At 43.0% G+C, this 20,105-nt stretch overlaps 1 protein-coding gene across 4 annotated transcripts in view; it reads left to right on the plus strand.

Moving 5' to 3' along the window:
• The window catches only part of nbr1a (NBR1 autophagy cargo receptor a), a 58,864-nt gene that overhangs the window by 5,144 nt on the left and 33,615 nt on the right, over positions 1 to 20,105 (plus strand). For 3 of the 4 annotated variants that reach the window (XR_014620197.1, XM_084323702.1, XM_084323704.1), the window contains exons 8-14: positions 10,160 to 10,279; positions 11,424 to 11,717; positions 12,109 to 12,268; positions 12,668 to 12,913; positions 17,646 to 17,765; positions 19,001 to 19,076; positions 19,204 to 19,314. Coding sequence is in view for 3 of the 4 variants with exons in the window: in XM_084323702.1 (XP_084179828.1) it covers positions 10,160 to 10,279; positions 11,424 to 11,717; positions 12,109 to 12,268; positions 12,668 to 12,913; positions 17,646 to 17,765; positions 19,001 to 19,076; positions 19,204 to 19,314 (1,127 nt within the window). In the remaining variant the exon portion in view is untranslated. The remainder of the gene's footprint in view (positions 1 to 10,159; positions 10,280 to 11,423; positions 11,718 to 12,108; positions 12,269 to 12,667; positions 12,914 to 17,645; positions 17,766 to 19,000; positions 19,077 to 19,203; positions 19,315 to 20,105) is intronic. The other variant, XM_084323703.1, reaches the window with a different exon arrangement.

The following is a 20,105-nucleotide window of genomic DNA, read 5'->3' on the forward strand; positions in this document are numbered from 1 at the left end:
ACAAATGCACATTTTAAGGCAAGCCGTATCAGACAGTAGTCTCCTGCTCATGACAGTCTCTTCTGCTCGATACACACACAGTTCAATACCCGACAGTTTTGAACCTGTAATAAACAATAGACAGAAAGCTGTAGCCCAGTGCAATAAAAACCTGACAGTTTGAACCTGTAATAAAAAACAATAGACAGAGTAAAATAATACAGTGCAATAATAGAATAGTAGAATAGAATAGATAGTAAAATTATGCAATAGAATGGAAAGAGTAAAATAGTGCTACAGTACAGTGGAGTGTATTAGAAGGCTATGGTGAAGAGCGTATTTTAGCGTATTTTTGAAAATATTAAGAGATATAGCTTCCCTAATGTCCATAGGTAGTGTGTTCCATAACTTTGGTGCATAGTTTGCAAAGACTGCATCCCCGATTGTCCTTAGATTGTGGCTTGGAACCTTCAATAGACCAGTAGTAGATGATCGCAATGTTCTAGGAGGCACATAGTTGACTAGAGAATTTGCAATGTAGCTTGGTCCTGTTCCATTTAGTGCTTTGTATATAAGGAGGAGGACCTTGAAATCAATTCTAAATGTTACCGGAAGCCAGTGTAGGTACATTTTCTTCTCCTTTTGTTTTTTATTTTTATGATGTTCTCTCTTTCTTACATAGTACTGTATATTTGTATGTCTCTAAATGTTCTGATGAATTGAAAATGGAGGACCCTTATGTAAACAAGTAGGGATGCGGAGTGTCGGAAGAAAATACAAGAAGTCGAAGAGAGAGCAATGGAGAGGCAGCTCGAGACCCAACGTTACTACAGGCAAAATAATATCCGCATTGTGGGACTGGATGAATCAGTCAATTGCACAGACGACAGCTTTCCAACAGTGTTAGTAGATATTTTAGGTAATAACACCCTTCCCACAGCGCCGACAGTGGACCAATGTTACAGAGTCGGTACACGAGGCCAAAGAGGTAACGGTCCAAGAGTTATCATTGTTACCCTGCGCAAGACGGTAATAAGAGACGCCATCATTAGAGGAGCGCGCAATCAAAGGGGGAAACTGAAATATGGTGAAAATTCAATATCTATCTACGAAGATATATGTAAGGAGGCCATCGCTCAGCGTTTCCCCTACAAGGATGTGATGCAGAGAATGTTTAAGAGTGGTCTCAGGCCAATCCTTAACTACCCGGCACTATTATCGATCTTGGGAAAAGACGGTATTAGGCAGGGAATACGCACGCCTAAAGCCGCCGAAGATTACATGAAGCAACATGGATCTGGTCCCCCCGGGGCAGGACGCAACACTGGCTCAGAACAGATAAGCCTATTCATCTCTCTCTTTCTCTTTGTATTTTAGTAATTTTATTAGAATGACTTTACCACGGCTCAACAAAAGTAACAGATGATATGCACGCTGGCAACAATAAGGCACAAGATGTTTAATATGGCTCGTAAGGCATTATATTTACAGTCTTCTGGTCTCTGTGGAGACAATAATCCAACATTGACATTATGAACATTCTGGAACATTCTGGGCTCCTCTCTCGACTGCTCAGGGACACAAAGGAATATCCCGGAAAATACTTGAAGGTCATGACCCCTGGGTAGGAAGATCATTCTGGAACATAACAGCAGTGTTTACATATTTACTAGTATTATACAACCTTCTAGAATATAATGCACCCCTTCAACGAAGGCCTGTAAATTTAACACTAACATCTGGTGTGAATAAGCATAGGATCCAAGGACTGAAGTTTAATTAGGCTTTAATAAGGCTAAAAAAAGACATTAGCCACATCTAAATGTATAAGCACGACAAGGTTATTCTAATATTTTAAATAATTACTCTACTGATTTAGAGATTTGCACAATGTAGCTCTAAAAGTCTCTGTTTTTCTCTTTTTTCTCTTTACTCAATTTTATTTTCTCTGTTTTTCTCTGAGTTTTATTTTAGTTCTCACTCTTTTTTTTATTTTTTTATCTTTCATTGTTATTTTTTTTCATTTTAAGGTGTTAGTGTTTATCTCCACTCTTTTCCTTTTTTCTGATGTTTCCTACATAAGTTAGTAGAAGGTTCAAATGAATATATTAATGAAGGTATATTTTTCATTTTTCACACTATTGTTAGTACATTAATGGGAAGGCGCAAGACCAAAAGCGACATTCTATTGAATTAGAATGAAAGTTTTAGATCCTATGGCAATTAGCATAGGAAGAGTAGGATTACAAAGCCCAATTTGGGTAATCCGGTGGCCTAAGGGAGGGAGTCATACGTGTAGGATGTGTCTATGGGACACAATCCTGTACGACTCTCGGTGGGATGGGGGGAAAGGGGATTTTTATTTGTATATATGTATGTTTTTAAGCTCGGCTCTCAACGGGACCTCACTAGTTGGATGTATATCTATTGTTGCCTCGCACTCCAGAAGCATTACCAACAACTACACAACAACATGTATAGATTATGGCTAGTTTGAATATAATGATCTGGAACACTGGGGGAATAAATAACCAACACAAACGCAAAAGCGTGCTCACACTGATGAAAAAAGAACAGGTGGACGTTGCTCTGCTAAGCGAAACGCACGTTCTAGAGAAAGACATAGATACGTTAGCGGACAACACGTATCATAATATTAGTCGCTCTTCTTTTGGTACGAGAACTCGGGGTGTAGCCATAGTCGTTAGACGTAAGTTGAATATTGAATTAAAGGGAGTATGGTCTGATGTAGATGGTCGGATAACTATAGCTAAGATTGTACACAGGAACAGGAAAATAGCGTTGGTAGCGGTATACGCCCCAAATTTGTACGAAGTGGGTTTCTTCACTACACTAACCAAAGCAATGTTGGACCTTCCCGATTACTCATTTATAATAGGTGCGGATTTTAATGCCATTTGGAATCCAAGGATGGACAAATCTTACCTCGCCTTTTCCAGCGAACAAAAGAATTCATCTAATGCATTAAAGGATTGGTCGAAGATTACAGGTGTAAATGACTTATGGCGATCACTTAATCCCACGACCCGAAAGTACTCTTGTCGATCTGCGAGACATAACACATTATCCAGAATAGATTATGTCTTTGCATCCCGAGACTATTTGATAACTATGAAGTGGAAATGATACCCAATGCAGATCACTGTTATTTACTCCTAAAAGGAACATTTGGTATTTTCTTGGCATTTAGCCTAAGGCCAACCTTGGCGCACTCCGTCTCCACTCTGCACAGGAGTTCCTGTGCCTGCTCCACCTGGTCAGAGAGCAGGCTGATGTCGTCCGCGTAGTCAAGGTCTGTTAGGACTATGGCGGGGTGTCGTCTCGATCTCCTTGGGGTTATTGTGAGACCAAGTTCCTGCTCCCGTCCATTGATGGCCTTCCTGAGCGCATAGTCGAGGACTATGACGAAAAGGAAGGGGGCAAGGGTGTCCCCTTGCATCACTCCAGCCAGGATGTCAAATTCTTCACTGTTGCCGTCTGGGGTTACCACCTTGGCCCTTGTACCCGTGTGCATGGTCCCTATGGCCCGGAGTAGATTGGGAGGGACTCCGTAGGCCTTGAGTATCCTCATCATCACGGCTCTGTGTATCGAGTCAAAAGCCTTTTTGAAGTCGATAAAGCACAGTACCGCTGTCGGGTATTCTTCTTAACCTCCTCGATGATTCTTCTCAAGGCCAAGATCTGGGCCACAGTGGTCCTCTTCTCTCGGAAACCATTTTGGTTCTCCCTGAGGTGGGGGTCGATGGCTTTCCTTATCCGGTTTAGTATCATGCGATTGTACATCTTTGCAAGAAAACCGAGGTCATAATGTATAACATCCTCCCGGATCATCCACCTCTAAGGACAACAAGAGGCTCTGCTCTAAAGGAAGTCAGTGATTTCAAGTACCTGGGCTCGTGGGTCAACTCGTCCGAGCAAGACCTTAAAGTGAGGAAGGCACTTGCGTGGAGGGCTCTGAACGGCATGACCAGTGTGTGGAAATCCAACCTCCCCCGTCAAATCAAGCTCAACTTCTTTCATGCAACAGTTGAGTCTGTCCTTTTGTATGGCAGTGAATGCTGGACCTTGAAGCCCACCCTGCAGAAGTCCTTGGATGGGTGCTACACCAGAATGATGCGTGTGGTGCTCAACATCAACAGGGATGAGCATGTCACTAATGCAAACTTGTATGGGGGGGTGCTAAATGTGAGCGATAAAGTGGCAGTCAGGAGAATGAGGCTGGCAGGTCACTGCCAGAGACACCATGAGATGCCAACCAGCAAACTTGTGCTGTGGGAACCAACACACGGGCATCGATCACGAGGACGTCCCACGTTAACCTACGTGGACGTACTCAGGAGAGATGTGGGAACAGAAAGCACCGGCGAGCTAGCCAGATGCATGGAGGATCGGGATGACTGGAAGCACCGATGGAGGGCCCGTCCGAGGACGACCTAGATAGATGGTATACTATCTTCCCGAGCCCCAAGATGGCGATTTAACTCGATGCTGCTTAATAACAAGGAATTCATTACACAACTCAAAGAAGCTCTTACAGTATTCCTACGGGAGAATGCAAACTCGGTGCAAGACCCCAGAATAATATGGATGTCGGTAAAGGGAATGATCAAGGATTTCACTGATAGCTTTTCCTCCAAAATGCGCAAGAATCGATGCACAAAACTGGCTGAACTGGAAACGCTTTACTCAACGTTATTTAATTCTTTACAATACAACAACTCAACTCGACTAGAAAATCAAGTTAAGGTACTAAAAAAAGAGATCAATGCCATATACAGACAACAATCGGAAATACAAATACGTAGCACAAGACAACAGCAGTACTCCCAAGGTTCTAAACCTAGTCACCTATTAGCCATGCGATTAAGAATTAATGCAAGATTTGCAGATATAACTACCATTAGAGCACAATAAGTACTTGAAACAGACCCTGAAAAAATAAACGTGACATTCAAAGAATTCTACTCCAACTTATATAAATCAGAAACGACCTTCGATCAAAACAAAATGGACACATATCTTAATCAAATTATTCTCCCTAAACGTTCAGAGGATGACGCTAAACAGTTAGAAACACCGATCACACTAGAGGAACTCAAGAAGGCCATATCCGAAATGCAAAGTGGTAAGGCTCCTGGAAGAGACGGTATCCCACCAGAAATGTACCTCTCTTGTTGGGACATAATTGGACCCTTATTACTAAATATGATCTTATACTCATTACTCAGTCAAGGAGGGGAACTTCCATAAGAACGACAATATTGCACTCATAACAGTCCTCCTTAAAAAAGACAAAGACCCCACCGAGTGCGGTAGTTACAGACCCTTAAGCCTCCTCGGAACCGATATCAAATTGTACTCTAAGGTATTAGCCATCAGATTACAAAAGCATATGACGTCTTTAGTTCATCCGGACCAAACTGGCTTCATAAGAGGCCGCTTGATCACTGATAACATAAGACGATTACTGCACGTACTAGATGCTGACAAGGACGACACCATACCTAAGGCGATGCTGTCCCTGGATGCAATGAAAGCTTTTGACAGGCTGGAATGGTCGTATCTATGGGCAGTATTAGAAAGGATGGGGTTAGGGCGGTTAGGTGGCGTAGCGGAGATTGCGTTCGTCACCAACCCCGGATTCGCCTGTTCGAATCCAGCTCACAGCTCCGGGGTTGTCACCAGCTTGGCTGGCCGTTCACACTAATACAATTGGCTGTATTAGAGGGTGGGAGAAGCTGGCGGGGTGGGTCCGGGTCGTTGTAAACAGCGACTCCTACAGTTCGGTCGGGGCGCCTGCTAAGCGCGGATAGGACCTGAGTGGGATAGTGTGATCCTTCCACACGCTACGCCCTCTCAGGGAGGATCCACGCTGCCAGGTGAAAAGAAGCGGTTGATTGGCTGGACGTGTGTCGGAGGAAGCACGTGATAGCCTCCACTCTCCCAGATGATCTGACTGTGGGGGGTAAGTGCGCAGCGACCAGGAAGGGGATTGGGAATTGGCATACGACTAACATTGGGATGGGAGAAAATCGAAGGAAAATCGAGGGGGAAAAATATCAAAAAAAAAAAAAGAGAGGATGGGGTTAGGTAAAGGTTTCATTGATATGATTAAAGTAGTATACAAAGACCCATCGGCCATGATTACAACAGGTATAATCGCCTCCGGAATCTTTCCGGTATCACGCTCAGCTAGACAGGGTTGCCCTCTTATTCCCGGACTATTCGATCTATCATTAGAACCTTTAGCACAATATATAAGACAATCCCAATCCATAGAACCAATCGTAATCAAGGGCACACAACATAAAATTAGTTTATATGCGGACGACGTAATACTGTTCATGCAAAACCCCAACACCACACTGCCTCATCTGCTCAAGTTGATTGAGAACTTTGGAGATTTATCGGGATTCAAGATAAATTGGCCGAAGTCGGCTTTCCTTCCACTTAACGCCCCTGCAAAAAAAGATATAACCCTCCCAGGAGAGATACCTATGGTAAAACATTTTAGATGTTTGGGAGTGGAAATATTCCCCACCATAAGACAAACGGTGAAGCACAATTAGACAAAAATCCAAAACAAAATCAAAGACGACCTTGATAGGTGGGCAAAACTTAAAAACTCAGTACAGGCACGGATATCAATAGTTAAGATGGACGTACTACCTAGAATCAACTTCTTCAGCTCAATGCTACCGTTACCCCCTCCAGAAGGTTACTGGAAAAAATTACACTCCTCCACATACAAATTTATTTGGAATAACAAACCACCACGTATAAAAAGATCCACCGCACAGAGAAATAAAGCAGACGGTGGCATGGCATTTCCAGATTTTTTCCACTATTTTAATGCGTACACATTAAGACCATTGACAACATGGTTTGATCCCCAAGCATTAGTATCCTGGAGAAAATTAGAAGAAAACATAGTAGCCCCACATAGACTGAAGGACATAGCATACACTAAACTATCAATCAAGCATTGCGAACGGAAATTTGGCCCCATAATTACTCATGCGATCCGGATATGGCGTGAAACACAAAAAAATATCCTAACCCACATAAATGGCACAATCATACTCCCTTATTCAATAACAATGCACTCTTGATTGGAAAACAACCTATAAGATTCCCTATATGGGAAAAGCAAGGCATACACTCATTAGGGGATGTTTTTAACAAACAGGGTTTCTGTAGTTATGAAGAAATACGGAAAAAATTTAATCTCACCAAGTCCACACCTTTTTTACATACAGTTATTGTTATGTTTGAAGACTCAAGGTGTTCCATTAACAAAACCAATTGAACACCACAGATTCCACAAATTCTTCTATGAAAGAGAGACATCAAGAGGTTTTGTTTCAGATTTTTATCATCAATTACTAACGTCCTCATATGAAACCCTCCACCTAGACTCCGTCTGGAGGAGGGATATACCAGACCTGGAAAGTGATTTTGATTGGCAAGAAGCCTGGGCAAATGTTCGACTCACATCAAGGAACCCGGACCATCAACAAATCAATCTTAACTATATTCACAGGACATACTTGACTCCTATAAGACTGAAAAAAATGGGTCTTATACAAGACTCCAAATGCTCCTTATGTACAAATGGGGACGAGGGGACATTTATGCACATGTACTGGGACTGCCCACCAGTTAAGATATTCTGGAAAGAGGTGACCCAGCAATTATCAAATCTCTTAACTTGGAATATACCTGTACACCCCTCTGTATTACTGCTGAATGATGTTTTTGAGTGTGCAGTACATCCACAGCTAAAGAGATTGGTTTTATCGGGTATCACAGTGGCTAAAAAGCTGATAGCATCACGATGGTTCCAACCGGAAAAAATGTGCCGAAAGGTCTGGATTATTACATATCTTGATGTGATCTATCAAGAAATATCTACAGCAAGAATTTTGGGTCTCAATGAATCCAAAATGACATTGTGGTTAGAAGTGGTGGAGAAAATAAAAGCTAGCATATAATGGTAATGTCTGGTTAGGAGCGAGGGAAAATGGATGGATTATCCAATGGGGGGTCCGGGAGGGGGGGGTACGAGCTGGAGCATATGTGTGTAGGTTTTTAGATAACAGGTATTAAGGGTATATCCTATATAAGACAATTAACTAAAATGTGATTTCATTGGATGTGCACTGTCAACTAATGCTTGTATATCTTATCGTGTGTTGTCATGTTTGTTTATGTGTTTGTTTAAAAAATAATAAAAAAATAAAATACAAACAAGTAGGGATGCACCGATATGAAAATTTGCCACAGATACCGATTGTTCAACTAACACAATCGGCTGATACCGATACCGATATTTGTGGCAAATCTTTTTGTAATATATATATATATATTTTTTTTTATTAAACTACTGTATATTTGTGTTACAAATTGTGCTCACCGATATGAACATAGGCCTCTTTACTTATTTAAAAAAAGGAAACATCAAGAAATAGCACTATCTCTCTCCCAGTATGGTCTGCCGGGCTGCAGCTAGATACTAGTTCTCCCAGTATGGTCTACCGGGCTGCAGCTGGATACTATTGTCTCAACCAGAGCTCTCAACCAATGAAATTTTGATTGACAGTCGATTCTGCCAATTACGTCACACACCGCTTGCACCCGCCTCTGCTGTTACCACCAATCGGCAAGCGCGTATACATTTTTTACTTCCGCTTTTGTCCGCCATTGATTTTGACAAGAGCTGAGCTCGTCTACAACAACAACAACGTTAGATCCCCGCGGCGGCGCGGCCGACGTTTAGCTTTTAGCTCCGCAGGATGACTAAACGAGGCATAATGATTTTACTGCAACGAATGTTATAATAAAACAAAGCCTTTCTATACATGTGTCTGATTGAAAACTTTATTAACAGATTGCAGAATGGGTAAAACTCAGGGCTCTATGAGCAATGGAAGGAATTGAGCTAGTATGAACGAGTAATGCTTGCTACGTTCGGGTAAATAATATGCTGATGTTATTGAACGTGTAACACTAACTATATAACGTTAATGCCACAAAACGAATGCATTTGTTAATCATAAGTAGTAACTTTGATGCAGTAGCTTGTGTGTGTGTGGGCCGGGGGCGGCGTTGTGCAGGTCGCGACGCGACTGAACTTTTTTTTGCCTTTTGACGCGACACAAATTGATGGATATTTATCGGCTACTGCCATCGGCACATTCGATTGCAGTCAACAAGGCACTTATCAGCCGATACCGATACCCGACCGATACATCGGTGCACCCCTATAAACAAGACAAGTCTTTTTCTGGTCTTCATCTTTAGCAGTTGTTTTATTGAGCTGTACTGTATTGTACCCATTCTGCAATCTGTTAATAAAGTTTTCAATCAATCAATCAAACATGGAGAGACCAATCCCAAGTCGATCGGCACTTTCTCGGCCAAGCTATAGTCACTTTTCCACACCTACTCCCGAACTCTGCATGTGCAGATTGATAAACTTAGATCTCAATCACAATCCAGAGAGACTCCGTGGGCAATCTGCGCATGCAGAGTTCGAGAGTAGGTGCGGAAAAGTGACTAGCTTGGCCAAGAAAGTGCCGATCGACTTTGGACTGGTCTCTCCATATTCAGGAGTATACATGTCTATTGGATCATGTCTCCAGCACCCCCACAGCCGTAGCTACAACCACTTAAGGCTCTCATCCACATTCATTAATTTTCTCCCCCCGTTCTCTCTCCCATGAGCTCAATGTAACGCGGAAGTGCAGTGGTCTATGTCACCAACTCGTTCGCATGCGCCACAGTGTGCCCCCTTGTGGTGGCTTGCAGCTATGGCACTTTGTGTTAAGACCATGGCATCATCTATGCCAGGGGTTCTCAAACTTTTTTATACCACAACCCCATTTTATTTAGAAATTTTTTTGGCGACCCCACACTTAATGTATTGTGTAATTTCAACATGGAATTAAGGAATATCAAAATAAAAGCACACGTTGTTGAACTTGATCATGCATATTTATTAGAACATTTTATTACCGCACTATGTTATTAATACACATTTATAAAAAGAAGCATATTTAGCCTAAATGTGTTGCCAGAACATAAAAAAAAAGAAGATATATATATTTTCTTTTTTACTTGCCAATGCGCAACCCCCTCTCCATGTCCTTTGTTTCAGCGTGTGTCCATCCTGCATCCTTTGTGAGCTCTGCAGACACAGCCACGACCCCAGCCACAACCTGGTGAGAACCAAGACCCCTCTGTCCATCCCAGAGCACGGCTTGTCCGGAGAGTTACGGTAAGTCCACCAAATCCATCGGAACATAATTACCATAATTAACAATAGGATAACCTTTCCCGTAAGAATTTTGCTTTTGCTTGTTTGTTACCAGGCCCTGCAAGTCTTAATTCTGGCTCCTTTTACAGCAGTGGAGGAATAAGTGAAGCATGACAATAAAAAAAAGAACACTTCATTAAAGATAGAATATAGGATTTATTTAAATTGGTAAAATCTTGGATATATTCATATCACTGCTGTCGAGTGAAATTGACGTATCTCCACAAGGGTAGACTTTTCAGGAATCTATTCAAAAACAACCCCATTATCAGATTGACACCTGGGCATTTATGAAGTTCTAGTTTGGATTTTGAATGGGTTTTATGGCATGTAGTCACAACATAAAGAACAATGAAAATGTTTCTAGTAAAAACATGGACATTGAAAAAATCGGAGATAGGTTTTCACTTGACGGTAGAGATATATTTTCATGAAGATGTAAATCAAATCGGAATGACTCAAAATCAAGAAAAAAAGGTCTTCCATCTAATACTTACTGTGTTAAAAGAACACGTCAACATTATTGGACGTCTTCTCCAAGTCAGTCAGACAAGAAGATGGATATCAATTTCCTCTGTGCATTCAGTAGAAATCTATCTGGCTGGAAGCTAGCCTAGCACAGCACAAATTAATGGAAGCGCATACAGATATACTAGCCTAGCTGGTGGCCAAAAACACCTCTCCTGGTGTTTTAAGCTAGGCTAGCTTGCAGCCGGATAGCTTTCTACTGGACGCACAGAGAGGAAATTGATATCTATCTTCTACTGTATTCCGGAGAAAGCGGTAAGTACATTTCCCATAATGTTGGTGTGTCCCTTTAACAAAACAGGTAGTGGAGCATCATTGTTGATTGATGTGTATTGTTCCTAATTAATTAATAAATAAATCAAATGTAAGTGAAACTTAAAGCCATAAATAGGCCATCCTCACTGGCCTGTCTCAAACTCTGGCCCTTTTTTTCTTGATCCTCCAATCACAACCGCTGATTTCCTTGGACAAACTTTGCGCTCTTTTCATGACTTTGTGTCAGAGGAAAGCAGCCGTCACGACTGGAGGATCAAGAAGCAGTGGAGTTTGAGACCGGTCCTTTTGTGTTCTCCACTAGGTTCCCGCGGCGAGGAGACCGGACAGTGCGGAAGGCCGAGCGACAGCGGCTCAAAGCTGAGAGGCGGCAGCTGAAGGACGAGGTGAAGGAGATCAAGAAGAAGCTGAGGGTGGAGAAGAGGGGCCTGCAGTGGAGCAGTGCCGCCACCTCCGCCAGAACCAACATGACTTCAGCCTCCACACAGGCCCCGGCCCTGACCCCCGCCGCTGCCCCGGAAACGGCCCCGGGTCCAGCAGCCCAAGCCCAAGATCCCGTCCTGGCTTCGGTCCCCGACCCCCAGGCCTCCAGTCCAGAGTAAGCGCCACCTCGGGAGGGCGTCCGACAGTGCTGGGTGCTCCTAGGCCCAGCATGGATGCAAAAAAAAAAAAAAAAAAAAAAAAATGTTTTTCTCAAGAAAAAAAAATCTAAAATATGCCATCTTTGTAATCTAGTCTGTATGAGTGTAGCGCTGACTGCTCTGGTGATGGAATATGATGGAATATGATGGAACTACCTCACAATATAAAAAAAAACTGCTGCTGCTGCTGCTTCATAGATTTTCTAAAGAAAAAAAATGCTTTTGAGCTGAAAAAAAAATCTGGGATCCTGCTGTTTTGATTCGTAGAGAACAAAAGAGATGGGTCTTTTTTTTCTTTTTTAAGAAACCAGGGCTATTTTCAACAATGCTCTGTACACTTGAAACTAGGGGTCCCGGGCTCTCGCACACCACCTTGGTGCCCACTATGGCTGCCTTGTTTCTGGATGAAAATCTGCCCGATGGGACCCGTCTGGAGCCCGGTACCAAGTTCATCAAGTACTGGAAGATGAGGAACTCCGGTACTATCAGCTGGACCTCAGAGACCAAGGTATCGCTCCAGAAGACTGGCCCTCTCTCTCTGCCCCCGTTTACTGCCTCTACCCTACTCTCAGTCCCTACTATGCCTACTCCCTAGCCTGAATGCTTCACCTAACGCCAGCTAAGATTTCTTACCTAACCTAAATTTCTCTCAAATGCCTTTCTGTTTCCAGCTGTGTGTTATTGTTTTTATTGTTTTTTCAGTTGAGTTGAATCAGTGTTTGGGTTTTGGTTTTCGTGTCTTGTGTTACTGTTTGTCTCCCATGTGTCCCTCCCTCGCGCATGTGTATTTCTACCGTCCCATCTGCATGCGCGCGTGTCCCCCTGTTGCATGTGTATTCCTATCGCGTGTGTGTGATGCGTGCGTGCGTGTGCGTGCGTGTGTGCGTGTGTGTGCGTGCGTCTCTAGCTGAAGTTCATGTGGGGCAACCTCGGCCTGGCGTCGGAGGAGAAGCGGGAAGTGGCCGTGCCGCTGCTGCAGCCCGGCCAAGTGGGCGTGGTCAGCGTGGCGTTCGTCGCCCCGGTGATGGAGGGGACCTACACCTCCCACTGGCGGCTGGCGCACTGCGGGGCTCAGTTTGGCCCACGCGTCTGGTGCAGCATCGTGGTGGAACCCGGTACCGGCTGCAGCATTCGCCATCAGAGCAAGAGGCCGGCAAGTCTACTGACCACCATGGCTTTTCCATATCCTGTTTGGTTATGCCTTGTCTCCGTTAGCTATGTTTCAGCCTGACCGGGTCTAGCCAGGGTCTAGCGTATGGTATGGTTGGGTTTGTGTCTCCATTGCATTTCTCTTGTAAACTCTATGGTTGCTAGGCAACCTTTAAAAAATTCACACTGCCAACTGTAGTACACAAGCTAAACCATCGTGATACAACCCAGACAGGTTTGGCCAGGTTCTAAAGACAATGGAGACACTCACTGTGTGCCAGACGGGCCACAGCACAGCTACACCCTGGCTAGTGGATTATACCAAGAATCTTGTTAACACTTTCCGTGCCAGCAGGGGGAGCCAAAAATAGCGCTTGAGTGCCAGCGCTGTATTGGAGGGCGATCACATTTGCAAACGCATAAACTATATCTTAAATTATGGCTATGTGTCTAATACGTCCGTCGCTTATCAATGACTTGTTTGCAGTCAACATTGTCGAAACGGATTGTTTTTTAATCGGTTCATTTCCGTTTTATACCATTATGAAAAACGCTTGTTTTTTTTAAACTTCCAGAAAAAAAAAAGATTCTGCACGAATCGTTCAAAATCGTTTCAAATAAACGCTAGATTATCGATAGTATATGTGTACTTATGCACGCTAGAGAAGCGGGCTGAAAAATCGTTTATCTTATGTCCTGATTAGCACACACACACTCACAGCCACACACACACATATGGGACACGCTGAGATATAGGTGAAAAGAGCTCTGATTATCCCAAGACTGGTAAAATAGATTCCTTACCTCAGATCAGATGTTCTCCAAAAAGATTATTCCAATTCCTGATCGCCATTCCAAATATCGATCGCGTTTATTGATCCAACGCTGGGTACTGGAAACAGATATTCCACGCTGTTCTGAGGGTGGGCAATGACTGGGATCGTCTCCGGTTACATGTGGATTCCGGACTCTTTTTTTCCCATCCATTTCATTCAGTCCAATCCAATGGGTTCAATACCATCTGGAGAGACGATAGGGGGCGGATTTTTCCTGTTCGAGCTCAGACAGATCCCCACTGGTAACGTGAGGCTAGATTGATGAAAAATGAATGGAAATCGATAATAAAAAAAATAACGATTAAATAACGAGATTTCTCGTTATTTCTTTTAATAATTAATTAATAATTCATCCTGCTATGCTGTAGGACTGTGTGGCACTCTGTCTGAGACCGCAACGGTCCGATACCACCGCCTAACGCCTTGCGGCCGCTATTGCATTCTATTTGAAACGATGTGGTTTGTTTCCTGGGCCGAGCTGCAGCCTGCAGGCGGGGTCTAAACACTCCAGCAAGACAATCGCTTATAGGGATGGCATCGACGAGGGTCCCCGCTAGAGTTGTTCCGATACCGATACTGGTATCGGAAAAGCCGCCGATACTGGCTAAAATGCTGGTATCGGTATCGGCGAGTACCCTCTAATGCTGCGCTCCGATACCATATGACGTAATTTATCAACAACACTGTGGTCTGTTGAGTAAGCATTATAAAACAAACGTGTGCTTAATCGATTAAAGTGTCAATGCCATTTGTCATTTTAACAGCAGATACTTTCTTAAATGTCATCGTCCCGACAGAGCGGTGTTGACGGCGAGCTCATGGGTTCGCTTGGTGGCTGGTGTTTAGCATTGAACGGCTAACCGAAAGCTAGCTTTAACATTACCTTGGCTAAAGTTGGGGCTATTCATATAATCCAGCAATAATGGCTGCAGACCTGCAAGCAAAGTACAGCAAGTTGGCAAAGGAGTATTCCAAGTTAAATCACAATGTCACCAGTAACGTCATTCATTCATTCATTCAACGTTACAGTCTTCTATGGTCTTCCCATATACCGGTAGCTCATGCTAGCTAACGGTAACGTGTCATTGCACAATTGCACGTCGCGTACACAATTAATGACATGTTGCGGACAGTCATATCGGCGACAATGTTTAGCTTTTAGTGCCAAATGATAAGAGTCTGAGGCGGAGTCTCAAAAGAGAATGTTGAATATTTATTGTGCAAAAATCAAAACAGATCCGACTGCTACTGAACGGAGCCTTGTAGACAGACTGAGTAGGGTATATCTGCAGAGCCAGTGGGTAGCGAGTGCAGCAACGTATAATGTCCGTGTGGATCATTGGAGTAGGGTATATCTGCAGTGCTGAAGCCCCATACTCATTGATTAATGATACTAATACAAATCTATACAATCACCTGTTGTTGAATAAATACCATTACTTTCTAGTTATGACTAAAAAACAGTATATATAAAACAGTATTTGTTAAAAAAAAAAAAAAAATTATATTTATAAAAAATTTATATAATATCGTTTTTTTTTTTTTTTATGTATGCACTGGTATCGGATAAGTATCGGTATCGGCCGATACCCAAAGCTTAGGTATCGGAATCGGATCGGAAAGGAAAAAATGGTATCGGAACATCTCTAGTCCCCGCCCCCCCGTTAATTTTCTTTGGTGGACAACGTTGGACACACGATCGCGATCAGTATTTGGAATGGCGATCAGATAATTGGATTATTCTTTTTGCAGTCCATCATAGACAAGGTAAGGACTATATATTATCAATCTTGCGTTGATCCGATAATTTTTTTCCCGCGATCGCAGCATGTGTCTGTGCTGTGTGTGTGGGCCGTGTCCCCATGTGTCTGTGGTGTGTGTGTCGGCCGTGTCCCGTTGGTTGCGATCAAAGCATGGAGGGCCGGTGATGATGATCATGAAACATAATACCGATAATCTAGTGTTGATTTCAGGATGATTATTGATCCAGGCACGATTTATTGTGGAATGCAGTAAAGTGCTGTTTGGCGGAGTTTCCTGGGATTACACAGAATCACTCTATAACTATACTCATATTCACCACGGTATAAAACGGAAATGTATGGATGAAAGAATTATCTGTTTTTTGCATGTTGACCGGAAGAAACTCACTGACAATCGACGTTGTTATTAGATCCATAGCTATAATATATATATATATAATATAGTTTTAGCACTACAAACACCGGCATCTACCCCCATTGCATTACAGCGCTGGCACAAACGGCCATACACCCACAGCGACCTCTGGCGTCCAATGTGTTAAAGGTTAATTCAACTGCAAAGCAACATCAAACTTGTTTACCAAACTAAGGCATAACTTGATTAATTATCTCTATGTGGGTGATTGCCGAAGCTATCTCTGCTCAGAAACATCGGCAGCAGGAGTGCTAATATGGCAAAACTATACAATCACAATACCACAACCTAGAGTTTCCCTCTTAACTCTTTCATTTAGTCATTTCAGCGCCACCGGGTCTAGCCATCTTTGTTCCTACTGCACCACCGCTCTAAGAGATAGGGATTCATGGCGGTGTTTACAGGGCTATATCTATATTCTATATTATAGCTATGGAGACAATACTATGGCTCATTTGACATCAACTATCCATCGTTCAACATGTGAAAGAGAATTGCTTTTTTCATGTATACGTTTGCGTGTTATACCGTGGTGAATATTGTATAGTTTCAGAGTGATCCTGGCTAATTCCTGAAAATGGCGCTATGGAGAAATACGTGAATTTTGCTAAAAGCATTGGCGTTGCTTGCCTGGACACGCAATTATTTCCAATTCAAAGGTATATAATAGGTATTATGTTTCATCATGAATGCATGAAAGGGAGGGGGCGGTAATTTTTTGATGCTTTGATCATCGCCAGCGGCATACGTTTTGTAGTATGTTACATAATCGTTGTGATCGATGTGAAAATCGGTTGGATCAACGTAGGATTGATTTCATATAGTCCTTACCTTTACTAGGAGGTATCCCAAAAAGAATATTCCAATTGTCTGATTGCGATTTCCAGTATTGGTGTCCATCGTGTCCCCAACATAATCCGGCACAACACATGCATCGAGGGGTATTGGACGCGTTTCAATGGTCGGGTGAACCGCTAGACTTGCCTGATCCAAAATACTGCTCCCGGATGGAATTAAATGTAACACCCGGTGTGAAAAAAGGTTTCAAAGGGTGATCGATACTGCCACCTAGCAGGATGCGGCCGGTATTGCACTCTAGCAATCTCCGAATGATTTCCTATGGTAACCCCAAGGTCCGTGTGCCTGAAATTAATAAAAAATCGAATAAAAGAAATAACGATGGGGGAGCTCCAGTAGCTCACCACGTACCGCGAGTGCTATTTCAGCGCCGTGGACAACCGCGCTCGCGCGGATCTGGGGCTGAGCGCGTTCGAATCCCGGACGGCAGCCGTGCCTTTCCCAGAGTGTCTACCCCCCCATCTGAACCCTTTCAGCCTGCATCTGTCGGTCGAACTTGACCAAGTATGAATGAGAAGAAAAAGCGATAAACGCTAAAAGAACCAGGTGACTGGTCAAAGTTAAAAAAAAAAAAAAAAATAACGATGAAAACCCGACTATACTCGGGTATGGCGCTCAACCGCTGGCGAGATAACCCGACTATCCTTGGGTCTGGCGTCCAATGAGTTAAGATAACATCAGGCCTTCCACATGCATTTCTTTTTAAATATTTGACACGTGTTCACGTTCTGTGCTGCTGTTGCCTGGACAGTGGACACGGAACTGATGGACTTTGGGTTTTGTTCCGATCAAATATGTTTCCGGATATCTTCTTGGGTGAATGGTAGAATCCCAGTAACCGCGTTAACCGTCTCTGTGTTCCAGAGGGAGGAGGAGGGGCCGGAGGAGAAGGAGGAGGGGTCCCGGGACAGTGGGACTGGCCTGTCTGTTGACCTCCGACACAGAGACTACTACTTCCCTTCGGTTGATCTGCTGACTGCACAGGTACACACTAGGACTGAACAATAGGAATTTATATAATTTATCATTTATATTGAAATATGAAAAATATCGATATCTCAGGCTACAATACGGGCATTTTCTTTTAATACATGTTAATAATACACACGATCAATGAGTGAGTTAGTCAGAATGATAAGTGTCTGGAAGACACGCCTCCCTCACCATCTACCACTGTGTAAAATTAAAGTGTTCCATTCCAAGCTTAAAGGAACACGCCAACTTTTTGGGAAATTAGCTTATTTGCCATCTACCCTGGAGTTAGACAAGCAGATACATACCCTTTTCTTCTCTGTGCATGCATTAGGCTTAGGGAACAGCCGCACCGTTAGCCTAGCTTTAAAAAAAATCAACAGGGCTTTTGAGGTGATGAAATCACTGTACCCAGGCAGCAGTGGTTCGGCAGAAGAAAATTCCAAGTATATATCTGCTTAGAAAACGAAAATGTAAATAAAATGTTCTCCACATGGTAAATACACAGGTCACACACAGGTTAAGTTTTGGAGTTGTATTTGGAGTGTATTTCGTGTAGGAACTAGGCTACACTGGCACACCTACTTCCAGGGAATGATGCTAAGCTAGGCTAACGGTGCAGCTGTTCCCTAAGCCTAATGCATGCACAGAGAAGAAAAGGGTATGTATCTGCTTGTCTAACTCCAGGGTAGATGGCAAATAAGCGAATTCCCCAAAAAGTCGGCGTGTTCCTTTAAAACACAACCATACAAGACAACAAAAAGCAAGGTAAAGTTATATCCCAGCTGCAATATATCTAAAAAATAATCAGCATGTGATTTGTCAACATTTTCCATATCATGCCCAAGTACACACTTATGAAACCATCAACTAATACATCTTCGGAATGGTTTATATAACATTGGAATGTCGAGAGGCTTGAGTGCCTGCTTGACTGTACATACATAATTTACAAGGTGACGTAAAAACAAGAGTGGGTTTGCGTCCAGTTTGCTCACTTCCTCAACCCAGAATGCCCTTTTCTCAGATCTGTGTGTATTGTTTGAATTAAGTTAAATCTCTGTTTTGAGTAGACACTTGGAACTGCCTTAAAAGTGGTAGTGTAATCTTCAAGATAAAAGTGTGTGTGTGTGTGTGTGTGTGTGTGTGTGTTGAGGACATTCAATGCTATGCCTCTGCAGACCTTTAGTTTGAGCCGTTTGTTCTGTTTTGAATTTAGAACATTGTGCGCATCTTATGTTTCCTAGGATCTGTTGTCATTTGAGCTACTGGATATAAACATTGTGCAGGAGTTGGAGAAAGTTCCCAACAACACTCCAGTTGGTAAGAACTACAGCAGCACGTGACATCGTAATGAATGGAACACTGTTAAGTTTCCATTTACTTTGTTTTAAATATCGTGGTCGAGCACAAGAGGCAGGTTTGTTAAATTGTTTTTTCCCTGCCGTAGATCTGACGCCCTGCATGTCCCCTCTGCCACATGACGCGCCCGCTGCGGAGAAAGACGGCACTGTGCTGCTGAAGGAGGAAACGGAGCTCAAAGGGGTCAGGAACCTGTTTGGTAAGACGGGAGTGAATACTCAACACCCACACCTACACCTACGTAGTCACCTATATCCACACATTTCCTCAAACCAAGGCCCCCAAACAAATACTTTGTTTGATTGATTGATTGAACAATTGTACAACTGTACAAGCAAAACTGTACATTGGAATATTGACAACCATACTTGGTCATTTACTGTACATTGGAGGGGGTTGGGTTAGGACATTTACATGGGCCAGTTTCGAATTGCAGTCTCCCGTAGGTGTTCTTTGAGTGTTTTTGAAAGTGGGTAATGATTCACATTCCTTTACAGCTTTGGGTAGGGCGTTCCACATTGATGTGGCATAATTGTTCTCAACGAGTCACAGGATTAGCAGCACAGACAGGTTTTAAAACCTGCACCATGTTGCTGAACAAGTTTTAAACCCAGTGGTGTTTCCCATACGAATCCTTCTGGCTGCACGTGGCGCAAATGAAAAGCGGTGCACGAAGAGTTAATGTATAGATGTAGCAGTACTGTCTATCTGTATGTCGTGTATGTCATATATATGTTATGATGAATTGAAAATGGGGGACCCTGATGTAAACAAGACAAAAGTCTTTCTCTGGTCTGCATCCCCTTAACAATTGTATTTATTGAGCTGTACTGTACCCATTCTGCAATCTGTTAATAAAGTTTTCAATCAATCAATCAATCTATGCTTGAAGAAATGCCGTTTTCTCCTTGTCTAAGCAATTACCTCCCATGGCCACAGGGGGGTGCCATTGTATGACAGTTCAACATATTTTTTTATTTAAGTTTTGCT

This window comes from Notolepis coatsorum (genome assembly GCF_963971535.1).
Source record: "Notolepis coatsorum genome assembly, chromosome: 10".
NCBI classification, from domain to species: domain Eukaryota; kingdom Metazoa; phylum Chordata; class Actinopteri; order Aulopiformes; family Paralepididae; genus Notolepis; species Notolepis coatsorum.